Source organism: Marmota flaviventris, chromosome 2 (assembly GCF_047511675.1).
Source record: "Marmota flaviventris isolate mMarFla1 chromosome 2, mMarFla1.hap1, whole genome shotgun sequence".
Taxonomy (NCBI): Eukaryota; Metazoa; Chordata; class Mammalia; order Rodentia; family Sciuridae; genus Marmota; species Marmota flaviventris.
The window spans coordinates 11592326-11612709 of record NC_092499.1 but is presented as its reverse complement, the minus strand read 5'-3'; the positions used below and the strand labels follow the sequence as shown (position 1 = coordinate 11612709).

Sequence of the window (20384 nt, the reverse complement as noted above, 5' to 3'; positions counted from 1 at the left end):
AGCCACGTGCTCTTCCGTTTTCTCATTTCCAGTGTCTCTGCTGTGTGGGTGAAATATACAGTTTCTTTGAAAATCCCTCAAATAAAGTACTTTTCAAGTACAGCTTTTTTAACCAGTTAATTTACTATTTTTTATAACAAATAAATGAATACATAAATGAAATAGTTCTTGCCACATGGTACATGCTTGCAAAGGTCTGTTGGTAATTGATTAAATTTCCTCTGTAATTCTTGCATTAGCAATTTTAATACTACTGTGATTCTTATGTATTATCTTTGGCATTTGTGTTTATATTTTCAGCATAACTGATTATTCCAAGAATAACCAATAGGACAAAGGGGTAGGAACTTAGAAGGTGAAACTGGCCCATAGTAATATAAAGCAAACGTAGAATTGCTATGGTAATCCACCCGCCTGGGAAAATAAGGAGTCCAATGTCTATTTCAAAATTTGATTTTCAGTAACTGAATTTTACTTAGGGATTTTTTTTAAAAAAGTATTTGATTTCACCAGATAACATTCCCTGTGACAACTAAGGTACCATGGATTCTGTCTCTGCATTCCTTTTCAGTTGTCCTCTCTGCCTGACTTGATTCCAGCACTCACAGCTGCTGAGCAGCGAGCTGCAGCCTCTCTGAAATGGAGAACCCATGAGAAGCTGCTGCAGAAATATGCCTGTCTGCCTCAGATCATATCAAGTGATCAGATTTATTACCGTTTCTTGCAAAGAATGTTCACCATCATGATGACAAATGTGAGCCCAGCATCTTTATTATTTTGAACTCATGGTTGATTTTGGCATTTCAAAATTCTTCACAGTATCAAAATAGTGCAATAAACTCAATTCCTTCCATTCTGCTGGGAGGGTCTGGGAGGGTGTCATCCTCCCAGGTCCCTGAGGAGGCAGCTTGGTTTCCCTTTACTTCTCTGGGTTTGATCACCTTCCACCTAGTTGCAGGGGGCAGGAGCAGGTAGGACTTGCGCTTACCCTTTGTTTATACACTGCAGGAGTCACTGTGCCCAACTCACTTCACACTTGATACAGTTCTTGTGAAGAAAGTTGACAGGACTCAGCAACTTGACTACAAAGGACCTTCTGCTCTCATGTGCCCCTCTGATGTACCCAAAACCTCAGTGTCTCACCCTAGGAGGCCATTTTCCCAAGGCTTCCCTTAAGCTCCTTAATATTAGTTTGGGTTATAGTGCCTAATGGGGTGGCTATGTGACCGATAAAGTTTATACTGAAAACTGTATGTCTTACTGCAGATGACCTTTTAGAGTTAAGGAACAAACACCTGACCCTTGAAATAGGGTTATACTTAAACCTCCTTATGAAGTTAGTTGTTTGCTTTTTTCATAAAAAATTTTCAGAGAGGATTGTTTTAATCCTCAGATTACTGTATATTTAATATGATATTCCAATTCCATTTTGTGAAAGTTTTAAAAGCTCCAGATAATGTTCTGTTTTGGAATTTTTTTGAAAAAAAGTATTTTCAATTTTTATTATTTCTTTTCAATGAAAGGGAGATGATGAAAGTTAACAGTCATCTCAAAAATCCAGAATCAACTTTAGCTTCAAAGATTTAAAAATGAGAAAAAATATATTAGCATTATTTGCAGCTTAGGAAAACATAAAAAGTACTTGGCACACATTGTATTAACTACCACCCTACAAACTTATTTTACACATCAAAGCCTAGCTGAGAAACTAAAATTTGTATTGCAGTATAACAATCTTAAAGAGTGATTTTGGCAATGATACATCCTTATAAGTTTCACATTTACTAGCATGAATGTACCACATTGGACATTTCTCATAAAATGAGCAGAATTTATTAAGTTAATTTTATTCAGCAGTAATTTATTTAAGTGTGTTCTATATATGCCTTACTTGTCTAAGAGCTGAAGTTATAGCAATGACAACATAGACGAACAGACTCCTGTTCTAATGGAGCTTGTGCTCTCTTTTTTCCCCACTTTTTTTTATTGGTGTGTTATAGTTATACATACTAAGGGGATTTGTTATTAACACACACACAATATACAATAAAACAACATAATTTGGCCAATATCACTCTCTAGCTCTTCCTGCATCTCCCTCCCCATCTCCCACTCCTTGGATCCTTTCCTTTATTGATCTCTCTCTGATTTTCATGAGTTTCCCCACCCCTAGCACCTTTCTTTTCCTTTTTCCTCTCTAGCTTCCACATAAGAAAGTATATAACCTTTAACCTTCTGAGTTTGACTTATTTTGCTTAACACAGTGGTCTCTAGTTTCATCCATTTCCCCCCAGATGACATACTTTCTTTTTTCTTTATGGCTGAATAAAACTCCATGTGTTTATACACCATATTTTCTTTATTCATTCTCATCCATTGATGGACACCTAGGACAATTTCATAGTTTGTCTATTGTGAATTATGCTGCTATAAACATGGTTGTACATGTATCATTACAGTAAGATGACTTTAATTCTTCAGGATAAGTACTGAGGAGTGGTGACACTGGCTCATATTGTGGTTCCTTTCCTAGTCTTTTAAGGAGTCTCCATACTATTTGCATAGTGGTTATACTAATTTATAATCTCACCAATGTTATAAAAGTGTTTCTTTTTCTCTATGTCTTCTCCAGCATTTATTATTATTTGTATTCTTGATGACTGCCATTCTGACTGAAATCTCAGTTAAATCTTGCATTTCCCTGACTTCTAATGATGTTGAACATTTATATATATTTGTTGGCTGTTTGTATTTCTTCTTTTGAGAAGAAGTGTCTGTAGTGTTCCCATTTATTAATTGGGTTATTTGATTTTTTTGGTATAAAGATTTTTGTGTTCTTTATATATTCTAGATATTAATCCTGTGTCAGAAGAGTAGGTGTCAGAGATTTTCTCCTACTCTGTAGGTTCTTGCTTCACATTCCTAATTGTTTCCTTTGCTGTGCAGAAGCTTCTTACTTTGATGCTGTCCCATTTATACATTCGTGGCATTATTTCCTAAGCTTAAAAGGTCCTTTTGAGAAAGTTTTGCCTGCACCTATATGCTGGAATGTTGACCCTGTTTTCTTCTAGGAATTGCATAGTTTCTGTTCTAATCCCTAGGTCTTTGATCCATTCCGAGTTGATTTTTTGTACAGGGTAAGAGATAAGGATCTAGTTTCATTCTTCTACATGTGGATAACCAATTTTCCCAGCCCCATTTGTAGAAAAGACTGTCTTTTGTCTTTTCTCTATGTATGTTTTTGACACCTTTGTGAAAGATCGGATGAGTCTTGATGTATGGGTTTGTCACTATCTTCTATTTGTGTTCCTTTGGTCTGTGTGTCTGTTTTAATACCAGTAACATGCACTTTTTGTTATTATAGCTTTGAAGTATAATTTGAAGTCAGGTATTGTGATGCCTTCAGTGATATTTTTTGGCTTAGAATTGCTTTGGCTGCTTCCAAATGAATTTTAGACTGTGTTTTCTAGTTCTGTGAAGAATGTCATTGGTATTTTGGTGGGGATTGCGTTGAATCTGCATATTGCTTTTGGTAGTATGGCCATTTTAACAGTATTAATTCTCCTATCCATGAACTTGGTTAGTATTTTCATCTTCTGAGGTCTCTTCTTTTTTCAGTGTTTTATAGTGTTCATTGTAGTTGTCTTTCACCTTCTTGGTTATGTTTTAAGTTTTTTTTTTTTTTTTTTTTTCCCCTCGTGAAGCTATTCTGAATGGAGTTGTTTTCCCGACTTCTTTCTCAGAAGATTGGTTGTTGGTTTATAGGAAAGCTGTTGATTTTTGTAACCTGCTGCTTTGCCAAATTTGTTTATTAGCACTAATAGTTTTTTGGTGGAGTTCTTTAAATCTTATAGGTATAGGAACATATCATCTGCAAACAGTGATAATCTTCTTCCTTTTCTATTTTATCCATTTAATTTTTTTTTTCTTGAATAATTGCTCTGGTTAGAATTTCTAGTGCTATATTAAACAGGAATTCAGCTGAGAATCCTCCTGGTCCTGGACTTTTCTCTGTTGGAAGGCTTTTGGTTACTGCTTCTATTTCATGGCTAGTCATTGATCAACAGGTTTCCTATGTCTTCTTGACAGATTATATTTGTCTAAAACTGTATCCATTTCTTCTAGGTTTTCCAATTTATTGAAGTATAAATTTTTAAAATAGTCCCTAATGATCCACTGGATTTCTATGATGTCTATTATGATTTCTCTTTTAATCTCTAATTTTATTAACTTGGGTTTTCTTTCTTTTTCTTTTGGTTAGTTTGGCTAAGGCCTTATCAATCTTGTTTGTCTTTTCAAAGAACCACCTCTTCGTTTCATTGATTCTTTGTATTTTTTTAAAGTTCTCTATTTCATTAATTTTAGCTTTGATCTTAAATAATTTTTGGAATTGGTTTTTTTTTTCCAAGGGCCTTGAGATGCATCATTAGATTGTTTATTGGAACCTTTTTGATTTTCTTGTGTAGGCACTCATAGCTATAAACTTTCCTCTCAGAACTGCCTTCATAGTGTTACAGAGATTCTGATAGATTGTATCAGTATTCTCATTTGAGTCTAAGAATTTTTAAATTATCTCCCTTGATTTCTTCTATCACCCATGCATCATTCAAAACTGTCTTGTTTAATCTCCATATATTTATGTGGTTTCTGTAGGGTTTGTCATGTTGTTTTTTAATTTCATACTATTATGATCTGATAAGATGCAAGGAATTATACCAATTTTTTGTATTTGCCAAGAGTTGCTTTGTGACCTAAAACATGAATTCCAAAAGAACACAGAAGACAACTGAATGAATTAAGGAAGTCAGTATAGGATATATATGAGAAATTTAATAAGGAGATAGAAATATTGATAAAAAACCAAACTGGAGGATTCAAAATGATGGATTAGAGAAGGTCACCTACTTGGTTGCCTGTGGTGTGAAACCGAGAAATCAGACAAGCAGCTTCTCAGCAAGGGGAGAAGGGGGCACATTACTGGGAATTAATTTTTGAAATTAAAAGCAAAAAGGACTCAGGAGGTTGGATATAACAAAATAAATAAGAAATCCCTAGCACTGCTGCTGCTGCTGGTGGCACCTGCCAGTGTGATTCCCCTTGCACTAAAATAGTAGAGGGATATATCAATTAAAGGAACCCACATTCTTAGGAGGTTTGGGGTGTCTGGGTACATAGAAATCAGAGATCAAAGACACTGTCCAAGTCACCTGAAAGGTATCCTGCACAATATCCTTGAGCAGGAAAGAAGCTACATCTCTCCCAGCTGCCAGGAAGAACAGAGAAAGGAACCATTTTGCAGCTCCAGTGCTGGGGAATGGTAGCTGGGGGAACTGAATCCTTGCAACTGTGCTGGGCCCAAAGTAAGGTCTGGAAACCCATGTGGGATGGCATAGAGTATGCCTAAGTAACCAGGAGAATATCAAACAAGGGAGTACTGGTCAGGGAAACATACCCGGCTTCCCCCAACCCCACCAGCCTGGTTGCTTGAAAGATCTGCTGGGAGAGATGCACCTAGCCAGAATTTGAAAAGGCTGGGTAGGAATAGAATTAGTTCCAAGTTGGAACCCAAGAGTCCAGAAAACATGAAGTTCACAAGTGACTGAGGGGAGCAAGCATTGGCCCCTCCACTGTCTGAGTGAAACCTGGAGGTTTTTCCTGGGGTCCAGTCTCCCTGAGTGGTCTGGGAACTGCTCATCCTGGGAAGTGCACTGATTTAAAGTCTTCAAACAAATCGCCTTTCGAGGAAGAACCTAGAGGCTCCCTACACCTAACCCCCACCCCCAGGAGTCCCGCCTGTATACTTTCTTTTCATACTTCAGCAACCCCACCTAAGACACCTGAGAAGGGAAGCTGAGAATCTTTTGAGCCCCAATAGAAATAATTTGTTAACTTTTCATCAAGATCCTTTTTCTTTCTTTTTTCTTCTGTTAATTGTGACCTGAATGGTTTATGGACACTTATACATATCTGTTTCTTTTTTCTCATTCCTAGTATTTTTTGAAGGCAGTTATTTTTCAAGGGTCAGTATTTTGAGTATAAAGATGTTTGATTTGACTATATCAGTTTTGTTCTTATATTTTTATTATTTTTAACATTTTTATTTTATTCATTTATCTCTCAATATCTGTTTCCCTTGATTGCCTCTTTCTTTTACACTGATAACAACCAATCTTTTTTGATGTTTCTTTCACTCTTCCTTTCTTTTTTGCTTCTATTTTCTCTCCTCCTCCCTCACAATCATTACATCCTACATCACTTCTTTTCTATCCCTGTTCACCACTTAAAATTGTAAACCTTTATGTAAACTTACTGCTTTTACCATAAGCAATAACTGATCATGTCATTTTTGTTTAGTGTGATAACACTATAGATGCCAAAGCAGGAACTCTTTGATTTAATGCTGTAGTTGTTTGCCTTGGTTGTTGTTATCTGTATCCCCCTAAACTGTGAGGTACTAGAAACCTTCAGGGACACTGTAAGTCCACAGGGTAGAAAATCTGCTGCCTCCAATTCATACTGTTAAGTGGGTAGACCCACCAACAACGTGAAAAAGCAAGGAAACAAATCACCTCAAATAAACCAAAATAATTCAATAACAGAATCCATGAACACCACAGTGGAAGAAGTGTCAGAGAAAGAGTTTAGAATGTTCACAGTTAAATTGATCTGTGAGGTAGGAGATGAAGATGAGTTAAGAAGTGACTACAGGGAGAAAATAAAGGAACCAAAAGGTCACTTCATTAAAGAGATAGAAATTCTGAAAAAAAAATCAAGCAGAAATACTCAAAATGAAGAAATCTGTAAACCAAATTAAAAATTCACTGGAAAGGAAAGCATCACCAGCAGACTGGTCCACTTGGAAGAAAGAGGTCCAGGCAATGGAGACCAAATATATAATCCTGAAAATAGAGTTGACCATGGAGAAAAGATGTTAAGAGACCATGAACAGAACTTCCAGGAAATATGGGATAACATGAAAAAACCTTGTAGAAACAAACTAAAGGAATGTACAATGTTTTCAATGCAATATCTGAAAATTTCCCAAATCTTAACAATGAAATGGGAAATCAAATACAGGAGGCATAGAGGACCCCAAATATACAAAATTATAACAGACCCACCCCAAGACACATTATTATGAAAAAGCCTAACATACAGAATAAGGATAGAATTTTAAAGGCTATCAGAGAAAAACAACAGGTAACATTTAGAGGGAAACCAATATAGATCTCAGCTGGTCTCTAAACTCCGACCCTAGGAGGTCTTGGAATAATATATACCAAGCTCTGAGAGAAAAATGGATGCCAACCAAGAATACTATAACCAGTAAAATTAAGCTTCAGAATTGACAATGTGATAAAAACCTTCCATGAGAAACAAAAGTTAAAAGAGTTTATAACTAGAAAGCTTGAAGTATAAAACATTATAAGGTATTTCATGAAGAAGAAATGAAGAATAAAAGTGAAAAACTAGCAAAGGGAGGAGCTACTCTAGAAGAATAGTCAATCAAAGGAGAATCTAGCTCAAATAAAAACCAGAAATAAATCAAATGACAGGAATAAAAATCATATCTCAATAATAACAATGAGTGTAAATAGCTTAAATTCATCAATCAAAAGACATAGACTGGTAGATTGGAATAAAAAACAAGACCCAACAATTTGCTGTCTCCAAGAGACTCATCTCATAGGCAAATATATCCACAGACTGAAGGTAAAAGGAAGGGGAAAATCATATCATTCATATGCATCTCATAAACAAGCAGGGGTTTCTAATCTAATATCAGATAAAGTAGACTTCAAGCCAAAATTAATCAGAAGAGACAAAAAAAGGCCATAACATACTCTTAAGTGAATTATATATCATCAAGACACAATAATTGTTAACCTTTATTCCTCAAAGAGTGGAGCATCTGCATACATCAAACAAACTTTCTCTATTTCAGGAATTACAACACAATAATACGGGGTGACTTTAACATGCCTCTCATCACTGGAAAGATCTTCCAAACAAAAACTAAATAAAGAAGCTATAGAACTAAAAAATAGAATTAATAATTTAGACTTAAGAGAATGTACAGAATATTTTTCCATCGATGACAGAATACACTTTCTTCTCAGCAGCACATAGATCCTTCTCTAAAATAGAGCATATCTTAGGCCACAAAACAACTTTTAGTAAACACAAAAAAATAGAGATAATACCTTGTATCCTATAAGATCATAATGGAATGAAATTAGAAATCAACAATAAAATAAAAAATGTTACTCTAACTTTGGAGACTGAATTACACAGTATTGAATGAATGATGGATAGCAGAAGAAATCAGGGATGAAATAAAAAAAATACATGTAAATGAGATTAGCTACACAATATACCAAAATCTTTGGTACATCAGCGAAGGTAGTTCTAAGAGGAAAGTTCATTGCACTGAGTGCTTTCTTCAAAAGAATAGAGTCACCAAATAATTAACATTACACCTCAAAGCCCTAGAAAAAGAAGAACAAATCAACACCAAAAACAGTAGAAGACAGGAAATTATTAAAACCAGAGCTGAAATCAATGATATTGAAACAAACAAACAAAATTTTTAAAAAATCAATGAAACAAAAAGTTGTTTCTTTGAAACATAATTAAAATTGATAAGCCCTTAGCCAAGCTTATGAAAAAAGAAAGACTTGAATTTCTAAAATTTATTATGAAAAAGGAAATATCACCACAGACTATATTTTACTGAAATATAGAGAATAGTCAGAAACTATTTTGAAAATCTATATTCCCAACGAAATAGAAAATCATGAAGACATTGACAAATTTCTAGGGACATATGATTTACACAAATTGAATCATGATCACACTGAATCAGAATCACTAAAAATCTAAATAGATCAATTTCAAGCAATGAAATTGAAGATGCCATCAAAAGCTACGAACAAAGAAAAGCCCAGGACTGAATGGATTCTCAGCTGAGTTCTAAGAGACCTTCAAAGAACAACTTACACCTGTTCTCCTCAAATTATTCCGTGAAACAGAAAAAGAGGGAACCCTTCCAAACTCATTCTATGAAGCTAGTATCATCCTATACCAAAACCAGATGAAGACACATAAGGAAAGAAAACTTCAGACCAATATTCCTAATGAACATAGATGCAATAGTTCTTATTAAAATTTTGGTGAACTGTACATAAAAACACATTTTAAAAAAGAGAGTGTACCATGATCGAATGGGGTTCATCCCAGAGATGCAAGGTTGTTTCAACATATGGAAATCAATAGATGTAGTTCATCACATCAACAGACTTAAAGACAAGACTCGCATGATTATCTGAGTAGATGCAGAAAAAGGATTTGACAAAATACAGCATCCATCCATGGTCAAAACACTAGAAAAACTAGGGATAATAGGAACATACCTCAGCATTGTAAAAGCTATATATGACAAACACAAAGCCAACATCATTCTAAATGAAGAAAAACTGAAAGCATTTCCTCTAAAAACCATAGTAAGACAAGGATGCCCCCTTTCACCACTTCTATTCAACATAGTTTTTGAAACCCTAACCAGAGAAAATAAGCAAAAGACAGAAATTAAATGGATACAAATAGGAAAAGAAGAGCTCAAACTATCCCTAGTTGCTGACATGATTCTATATTTAGAAGACTCAAGAACCTTCAGAAAGCTTCTAAACCTCATAAATGAATTCTGCAAGTAGCAGGATACAAAATTAACACCCATGAATCAATTGTATTTCTATCCCATTCACAATAGCCTAAAAAAAAAAAAAATTGGGAATCAACCTAAAAAACAGATGTGAAAGATCTCTACAATGTAAAAATTGCAAAAAACCAGAGAAAGAAATTGAAAAAGACCTTAGAAGTTGGAAAGATCTCCCATGTTCTTGGTTAAGCAGAATTAATATAATCAAAATGAGCATACTACCAAAAGCACTATATGGATTTAATGTCCTATTAAAATTCCAATGATGTTCCTCATATAAATAGAAAATCAGCCATGAAATTTATTTGGAAAAAATAGAGGCCCAGAATTGCCAAAGAAATCCTTAGTGAGAAAATTGAAGCTGGAGGCATCACAATACCAGACCTTAATTTATATTACAGGGTGATAGTACAAAAACAGATATGAAGAATAATGAACAGAATACAAGACAGAGACAAACCCACATACATACAGCTATCTCATCCTAGACAGAAGTGCCATAAAATACACTGGTGATAAGATAATCTCGTCAACAAATGGTGCTAGAAAAACTATAAATCCATATATGATAGAATGAAATTTAATCCCTATCTCTCTTCCTGCACAAAAATCAACTCAAAATGGACCAAGGACCTAAGTATTAACAGCTCAATTCACAATAGATCAGAGACCCTGCACTATTAGAAGAAAATGTAGGCCCAATTCTCCATTATGTCAGGTTAGTAACCAGCTTCCTCAGTAAAAATCCTAAAGCACAAGAAGTAAAATCAAGAATCAATAAATGGGATAGTATCAAACTAAAAAGCTTCCTTACAGCAAATGAAACAAGAATGCGAAGACGGAGCCTACAGAATGGGACAAAATCTTTGCCGCCTGTACCTCAGATAAAGCATTAATCTCCAGGATATACAAAGAATTAAAAAAAACAAACACCACCCCCCAAAAAAACTCCAACCCCCCCCCCCAAAAAAAAAAATAGTTATCCAATCAATAAATGGGCAAAAGAACTGAACAGGATCTACACAGAAGAAAAAATAAAGATGACCAACAAATGTATGAAAAAATGTTCAACATATCCGGCAGAGAAATGCAAATAAAACTATACTGAGATTCCACCTTACTCCAGTCAGAATGGCAATTACAGGAATACAAGTAACAATAAATGTTGGTGGAGATGTGGGGGAAAAGGTTCACTCATACATTGTTGGTGGGCCTGAAAATTGCCACTCCAGAAAGCAGTATAAGAGATTCCTCAGAAAACTTGGAATGAAACTACCATTTGACCCAGTTATCTCACTCTTTGGCATATACCTAGAGGACTTAGCATCAGCATACTAGTGACACAGCCACATCAATGTTTATAGCAGCTCAATTCACAATAGCCAAGCTATGGAACCAATTTAGGTGCCCTTCAACAGATGAATGGATAAAGAAAATGTGTGTGTATGTATGTATGTATGTATGTATGTATATGTATATATATATATATATATATATATATATATATATATATATATACATATACATACATACACACACACACACCACATTTTATTTATATATACACACACACACATACCCACACACACATAATCATACACACACACACAAAATGAAATATTACTCATCCATAAAGAAGAATGAAATTATGGCATTTGCCAGTAAATGGATGGAACTGGAGACTATTATGCTAAGTGAAATAAGCCAATCCCCCCAAACCAAAGGCTGGATATTTTCTCTGGTATGTGGATGCTGACTCACAATAAGGGTAAGAGAGGGAAGAATAGAAGTTCATTGGATTTGACAAAGGGGAGAAAGGGAGGGGAGAGAGATGGGAAGAGGGAAGACATAATGAATGAATCAGACATAACTTTCCTATGTTCATATATGAATATATGACCAGTGAAACCCATATCATGTACAACCATAAAAGTGGGATTCTAATTAGAATAAGTTATGTATCGTGTGTATAATATGTCAAAATATACCATCATACATATCTAAAAATAAATTTTTCAAGAAAGAACTAAACAAATTTTGGGAATGAAAAATACAATAAATCAAAATGTTCAGTGGCAAGTGCCTCTAATAGAGTAGACCATGTGGAAGATAATGTGGCCACCCTGAACATTCAGATGCATTAAAAAACAAGAAAATAAGTAACTATGATCTGGGTATTCAGGAGCTCTGGGGCACTTAGAGCACAAATTTAAGAATCATTGGAATTAAAGCAGTTTGCAAGGTGCAAATTAAGGGAATTGATAACCTCTTCAGAGAAATAATAACAGAACATATTCCAAATAAACCTTGAGAATGAGATGGACATCCAGATACAGGAGGCATTCAGAACCCCAGATAGACAAGGTCAAAAAACAACCTCTCCATGACACATTATAATTAAATGCATAACATGCAGAGTAAGGATAAAATTCTAAAAGCCTCAGTAGAAAAAATATCAGATACTTTTAGAGGCAAGCCTATCAGAATCACTTCTGATTGCTCAGCACAAACCCTAAAAGCCAGAATGGTTTGGAATGTTGTGTTCCAAGTCCTAAACGAAATACTGTCAGTCAAGATGGCTATGTCAAGCAAGACTCTCCTTCAGATCTGAAGAAGGAAAAAACCTTCCAATATAAGTATAAATGAAAATAATTCATGAGAAGTAAGCTGATACTAGAGAACTTACTTAACAAAATACTCCACACAGAAGAACCCCAGAGTTCTCAAAGGAACAAATATTATTTGAAGAGTTACTAAGCAAATGAGAAGCTGGACCAAATTAAATATTACAAATACATCAAAATGGCAGGAATTAATAAGCATCTCTCTGTAATAACATTGACAGTAAATGGTCTCAATTCTCCAGTTAAAAGACATAGGCTGGCAGAATGGATTAAAAAACAAGACCAGCTATGTTGATTGCAAGAGATGCACCTTATAGGCAAAGGCACCCACAGGTTGAAAGTGAAAGGATAAAAATTGATATACAATGCAAATGTAAATGGAAAACAAACAGGAATAGCTACTCTCATCTGAGAAAGCAGATCTGACACCAAGATTAATGAGAAGAGACGAAGAAGATCACCCCATAGTGGAAAGGGAACAATCCACCAAGAAGATGTAGCAATAACAAATATTTATGCCTCAAACATGGGTACCTCTGATTATATAAAAGAGACACCACTTGAAGCCTCACATAGGCCCCAGTACAATAATACGGGGTGATTTCAACATATGTCTCTCAACATTAAGTAGGTCATCCAGACATAAACTCAGTAAAAACTCTTTGGACCTGAAAAATAACAGAAATCAAATGGACATAATAGACATCTATAGAATATTTCATACAACAACAGTGAATACACTTTCTTCTCAAAATATACAATATTTTAGGTCATAAAGCAACTCTAACACAGGGATGGTAGAAGTAATCAAATATAAATAAGTACATTAATAGGAGATTATAAGTAAAATGAAGCTTGATTTTAATTGTTGGTTTCAACCTAATTATACAGTTGGCATGTTTATGTTTAGGATGTGAAAAGAATATATAAATATTCTGAATTGTTAGCTTCAGGAAAGAGAAATGACTTACAATGTAGAATGTGAATGAGTGCTTTTAAGGCTGATATATATATATATATATATATATATATATATATATATATAATTAATTAATTTATATATTATATATATATATATTATATATATATATAATGTATATATTTTTTAGGTATCAGACATTGAAACCAGCGGGGCTTAACCACTGAGCCACATCCTCAGCCCTTTTTTATATTTTATTTAGAGACAGGGTTTCGCTAAGTTGCTTAGGGTCTCACTAAATTGCTGAGGCTGGCTTTGAACTCACAGTTCTCCTGCCTCAGTCTCCCTAGTCAGTGGGATTACAGGCATGTGCTACCATTCCTGGCTGAGAGATATGTTTTACTGTTCTCCTTTACAAGGAGATAATTCCACACTCTAAAGCAAATACACAATTATTTTAACATGTTTTCTGTGCTCAAACAGGACACATAAAAACATTTATATTTTTAGTACCATACTTATAATATTCATTCATCTATTCATTCATTCAACAAAATTTATAGTGTCCTTACTATGTGACAAGCATTATTCTAGGTGCCAGGAATATAATAGTGAACAAAAAAGCAAAGGACCTATTCTTATTCAATTTACATTCTACTGAGGATATCTGACAACATTAATAATTATTCTTTAATATTACTTAATATCCAATGTATATTAATAGCTTAACAAATATCTCCTAAGTGAACTTTATGGTTATTTTATTTCATATAGGATCCAGTTAAGATCTGTACCTTGCCTTTGATTGTTATATCTCTCAATTTTCCTTCTCTCTCTCTCTTTTTTTTGGGGGTGGTGGTGGTGGTGGTGCTTGGGATAGAACCCACATCCTTATCCATTCTACGCAGGTGCTCTCCCGCAGAGCTACATTCTCAGCCCTCTGAATTCTCATTTCATCTAGAAGAGTCTCCCTGTCCCTCTCCACTTGCTCATGACATGGATTGTAGAAGGGACTGGGTGGTTGTGCTGTAGAATATTCTAGCTTATTATTTGTTGGATTGCTGCTTATCTGTGTTCCTTGTAAACCACAAGTTAGACCTGAGGGCTTGCTGTGATTCAGGTTAAACATTTTTGGCAAGGAAACTTTAGAGGTGCTATTGTATATTTTACATTAGATCACGTCTGGGTGATTGTTCCACTGTTGGTGAGCTAAGAGTGGTTATGCAAAGCTAGTTTTTTCCACCGCTGTGATCTGTACTGCAGTCTGCAACTGATTCTTCAACCCTCTGAATACCCAGTTTCTCATCAGTCTTGACTCAACAGTTTTAGCACCCATTGGTGACCCTTGCTTGAATTACTTTATTAGAACTTGCAAATGAGTGATTTTTAAAAATTTCATCGTTTCTTAGGCCTCATTAATGGTATTCTTCTATGAAGAAGTGCTTTCCCTCATTCACATGGGTATTTGGTTACCCTGAGATAACAGGTAAAATCAGGATGGAATCTGAATTCTTCCCATCTAATTTTCAAATTTCAGAACTAGGACTTGGTGCAGTGACCACTTATAAAGGTGATAAGTCAATTTTGATTTTGGTTTTCTCTGAGTTTCTCTCTTCAGACTCTTTTTTAAACATTAAATGATATCTTTGTTGGAGTTATTCTTATTAGTTTATTTACTCTTATTAGTTAGTTTATTCTTCATGTTTAAATTGTCACAACTTCAAGATGGCTTTTATGTTCTTTTGACATGATATTATGTTTGTCTTTGATTTCTGACCCCTAAGGATATTTACCTTATATTATAAGGTATATATTATGTATGAGTTGTAAAGTGTATATATTTTCATGTGACTAGTGTATATGCACTTGAAATTATTTCATTATACCCCCCAAAATAATGTGCTTTTATTTAGTTCCCTATTTACGTAAAATTCATTTTAAGCCACTTATGTTTCTGATTATTTATCTTTTTCAAGATTTCTGTTCTAAGTCATATCTTAGTATCTTCTTTTTACATTCAGCATGAAATGGTACCTAGTAGGGTGGAATGGCATGTGTGAAGGGGATTGGACTGGCAGGCATTGGTGTCTCAGCAGTGGGGCACTTGATTCTGCTTGAATTTCAAGGATTCCCACTGTAATTGTCTTAGTATTCAATCATTGAATATTGTGATATTTTATGTATATTTCAGGATGGTGATTTTGAATTTATATCTGGTTGAGAGATTTTTCTCTAATACGTGGTTTGAACAAAACCCACTAAATAAGTGATTGAATTCATTTAGAGTTAAGGTTCTCTTCGGTGATGTGAGGAGGAATTCAAAGGACAGAGGTGTTGGAATACTGGTAAGAGTGATTGACATGGGTCCTTTGGATTTTAAGCTTTGTCCCATGGGCCAGAGATTGTAGTGAATGATGCTGAGGTTGAAGAACCAGAAAGATGGAAGAGTGGACCTGACCATGGGGTCTCTACCTTTTTATTTTAGAATGAGTGGGACATTTTGGGTGATATATCTGACAAATGTTTTAGCGAATGTTTGTTGAATTAATGAGTGACAGAATCCAGGAAATGGGGGACTGAGCCATATCTGAGGAACATGTCATCTAAGATGATGTAACAAGGAAATGAGAGTCAAACTTAGATGATTGGACATGACTGTGTTACCATAACTTTGCACTGTGTTGTATTAGTTGATTTACCTGAGTGATTTTAACATTAAATTATGAAGACTCTTCTAGAAGGATGTAAATTCAGTGATTTGAAAAGCGGGTGAAGACTCCTCTTTTAGCTACTAACTTAAAATTGATTTGGTGGGGGCAAATTATTAAGAAAATGTATTAGGTTATAGTGTAATTATATTTCTTATTTATTTCTTTAAGAATGTCTTACCTGTCCAAAAGGCAGCTTCACGAACTCTATGTGTTTTTCTACGATATAACCGTAAACAAGAACAGAGACATGAGGTCATTCAAAAATTAATTGAACGTAAGTGATGATTGTCACTTATTTTGAAAACAAAATACAGAAAGTAACCAAACCAATGGGCTTTAATTAAATATGAATTGTGTTAAGTATTGTTTCACCAACAGGCACATGTTGGTAATTGTCTAGTGTGTGCATTCATTTTAGTTTTGTCAATTAATTTGTGTTTATTTTGGAAATCTTTATGGCAGGATCAGATCTGCGATGAATGACAATAGTAATTACTTGGAGCCTTCTTGTGAATTTCAACACTTAAGAAGTCAAAATATGTAAATTTATGTTGAAATCCTAGTTCCTTCCTTGATGAAACATTATTTGGTACTAAAATATGAATAAAATATTTATTAACCTAATCACTTATTTTGTAATTTGTTTTCAATATTAGTAGAAAATATTTTTCCCCTTGAATAAGTATGAATCTAGTGAGTTTAGATGGTTTTACTGTCTTAAAAAACTAAGTCATATAACAAATGCAAATTCATTTTAATTTGTTAAGGGCTAAAGTGAAGGCATAAACCTTTAGTTAAAGTGTTAATTCTAAAAATAATGGCACATACTTATAAATGCTTAGTGAATTTGCTATTCATTGAATATTTGACTCTTACTTATTGAACAGTAATGAGATTTTCTAGTTATTGGAATTTGCCATTTTAAGCATTGCTACTTTTCAAAAAAAAATAGAGTACTTTTATAAAATTCCATTTGAGAAAAATTATTTTCAGTACTCTTTGATCTTTCTTCTTGAGACCTGTTGTAACTCAGTTTTCATTTTTCATTCAGAATGTTTTAGTTTGCAAGAAGATTCTATTTGGTTTTAATATTAAGAACTTTTCTTCTGAACATTTATGCAAAAAGTAGAACTTGATCTTCTCAAAGCATGTTTAAGGAAGAATATGTTATTTGATTATTAAAAGATTTGAAGTTATATAATCCTGTATTTAATTCTAGCAGATTTTAGCCTCTCTGAATGTTAGCTAGCATTAACATTCTTATATTTTCGGAGGGGTAAGTATGTGCATCCTATTGGATTGTTTTTCAGGGTTAGATGAGATATCTTGTGTTAAGTACTTAGGATATAGTGAATGATCAAAAAATAGTAGACCTGGTCTTTTAATAATTAGTATTTGTGGCATTTAATACAATATTAATAAAACATTTTGCTGATTTTTGAGTGTCAATAATTTTGGAATCTACAAATCTGGGGAATATAATGTGATTTTTTTTCTTTTACCTCTTGGATTTGCTAAACAAATTATGGGTTTAAATAAACTTGTCACAGATTTTGTGTGTTTAATATTGTCATGCATAATTTCATGTAGAAAAAATTAACTTACTTTTTTTGTTGTTTTAGAACTTGGTCAAGGAAAAAGTTACTGGAATAGGCTTCGATTTTTGGACACCTGTGAATTTATCATAGAAATCTTTTCCAAATCATTTTTCTGTAAATATTTCTTTCTGCCTGCTATTGAACTGACACATGATCCAGTAGCAAATGTAAGGTATGTTGCCATTCCCTTTCTGTAGGCTCTCTCTTCACGTTCTATTTCCTGTGCTGTTCAGAAGCTTTTTATATACTGCCTTCCTACTTATTGATGCTTGGTTTTATTTCTTAAGCTTAGGGGTCTTATTAAAGAAGTTGGTGCTTATACCAAAGCAATGGAGTATTGACCTTATGTTTTTTTCTAACAATTGTGAATCTTTAATCCATTTTGTTGATTTTTGTGCAAGGTGAGAGATAAGGATCAAAGTTCTTCTTCTACATATGGATATAGTTTCCCAGCACCATTAGTTAAAAAGGTATCTTTTCTCTAACATATAGTTTTGGCACCTTAGTCAAGTATCAGATGGCTCTGTGTGTGTGGGTTTGCCTTTGTGTTTTCTGTACTATTTCAGTGGTCTTTGTGTCTGTTTTGATGCTAATGCCATGCTGGTATTGTTACTATGGCTATGTAGTATAATTTGAGATCAGATATTTTGATGCCTCCTGTATTGCTCTTTTTGCTTTGGCTATTTTGAATCTTTTATTCTTCCAAATAAATTTTAGGACTCTTTTTTAGTTCTGTGAAGAATATCATTGGTATTTTGATGGAAATTGCATTGAATCCATATATTGCTTTTGGTAACATAGCCATTTGATGATATTAATTCTGCCTGTCCAAGAATGTTAGGGGGTCTTTCCATCTTCTGAAGTCATCTTCAATTTTTTTTCAGTGTTCTATAATTTTCATTGTAAATCTATCACCTCTTTTGTTAGATTAATTTCTAAATATTTCATATCTGTTTTTTGAGTTAGAAAACCAACTTTCCATGTGATAAATCATCACTTATAAAAGCAGTTGACAAAAATAATTCAAAAGAAAATGAATCATCTGTACTTTGGTCAGTGTGACTAACAGCAGTGCAGACTCTTAAGAGCCATCTGCCAGTTCAGAAATCAAGTGCTTAATCAAATATCACTCCATCAATTTGGGGAAGTAGGAGATCATTGCATAGGAATTTGTCTTGGTCCTCACTCTTCTGCCTGGGCAGCTGTCAGCCAAAGATGGGTCCAGTTACCTGGCTTTTGGGTACCAAAGCCTTTACCCAGTGCTGTAGAGATGTGCAGATAGAATGAAGGCTATCACAGCCCAGAGTGGTAGGATTGTGTAGGTTAGGAGGATTGTTTCTGGAGCCACATGCCTGAGCTGAGATTGCCCCTCTATACTGGCTGGGTATCTTTGGGCAAGTTAGAAGACATCTTTGTGCATTGATTTCCTGAGTACCTAATTCATAGGAAGGAATTAGGAATTAGGAATTTTAATAATTTACACAAAGAACTTTGCTTACCAGAAATGTGTGGTTCTTAATCTCAAGAATTTGATAAACTTATGGGCCCAGGATTCTTACAGAGATAACCATTACTGCGCCTTTTGTAGCTTCTGCTGAATATGTTTCTAGACATTCCTTGGGAAAAAATAAAGCATGCATAGACTATTGAGTGTTTTTATCCTTCCATAAGTGAATGTTTAAATGTTTACCTAAATTAACTGAGTTTAGATAATATTAAGGCTAGGAAAACCCTGTTGGTATTCAAAGAAGCCTCTCCTCAGCTGCCAGAAATGAAATGCCTTCCTGGGGCCCTGGGACTCCTTGGTTGTGTCACCAGCATCCGTGGTGACTGCTGAGTGAGGTGTCAATAATTTTAGAGTCTGGGGAATATAATGTGATTTTTTTCTTTTATCTCTTGGATTTGCTAAACAAATAAACTTGTCATAGATTAGTATTGCTGCCATGCTGAACATTCTAGAGAAAGACCTACTTTACCTTTTTTGAGTGCATGAACAGAAAATTTTGTCATATCTGAAGACTTCTCAACTGAAGATTCTGCTGAGAAAGCATCCTAGAAACTCTCAAAATGAGATTTAGCTGTCTCAAAGCTTGCAATAGAAATAAATTCATTCACAGATGAATGAGTGAATCCAGCAGCTGTGAGAGAGACTGTGGCCCAGCATCCCTGCCCCAGACGGGCTCTGGCTGAGGAGATGGAGTTCTGCAAAGCAGAGGGTTTCCTCTGAGCCATCTCCTCCTGGGAAGGCGTTCTTCCCAGGTTACCTCTTCCTCCTCAGCATTCTTCAGTCTCCTGTGTCTTTCTTGTAAACCTAGTCTAGACTGGGTGTGCTTCCTTTCATCTCTCTTTTCTCTCACAGCACTTAGCACCTTGGTAATCTCTCAGATCTCAGGGTGTGACTATCACCTGCTGAGGATGTATGACTTTATCTCCTGCAAGGACATCTACCTGGACAACAGCCCATGTGGCATTTCCATTGCATATCTAATAGGCTCCTCAGATTGAATCTGTCCAGAATTCAGTCCTGATCTTCCTTACTTGCTTTGCTCCTTCTGCAGTCTTTTTCATCTCAGTAAATAACCGGTTCATCTTTTTACTTGCTCAGGTCAAAATTTTAACTCCCCACTTTTTTTTCTACGTGAAGTATCTCAGCATATCCCGCTGCTTGCAAAATATATATAGAATCCAGCTACGTCTAACCCCTCTGCTGCTGCCTGTCTGGTGCATTAGACCAGTAGCTCTTACAAAGGCCTCTCGTTTCTCTTTTCTTCTTTACCACCTACAGTCTAATCTCAAAACAGCAGCCAGATGATA

The 20384-nt window shown here is 34.8% G+C and overlaps 1 protein-coding gene across 5 annotated transcripts in view; it reads left to right on the top strand.

Annotated features, from left to right (window-relative positions):
* Ppp4r4 (protein phosphatase 4 regulatory subunit 4) overlaps positions 1-20384 on the top strand; it is a 107212-nt gene that overhangs the window by 66108 nt on the left and 20720 nt on the right. For all 5 annotated transcript variants that reach the window (XR_011706530.1, XM_071607575.1, XM_027931690.3 and 2 more), the window contains exons 14-16: positions 572-754; positions 16141-16246; positions 17595-17742. Coding sequence is in view for 4 of the 5 variants with exons in the window: in XM_071607575.1 (XP_071463676.1) it covers positions 572-754; positions 16141-16246; positions 17595-17742 (437 nt within the window). In the remaining variant the exon portion in view is untranslated. The remainder of the gene's footprint in view (positions 1-571; positions 755-16140; positions 16247-17594; positions 17743-20384) is intronic.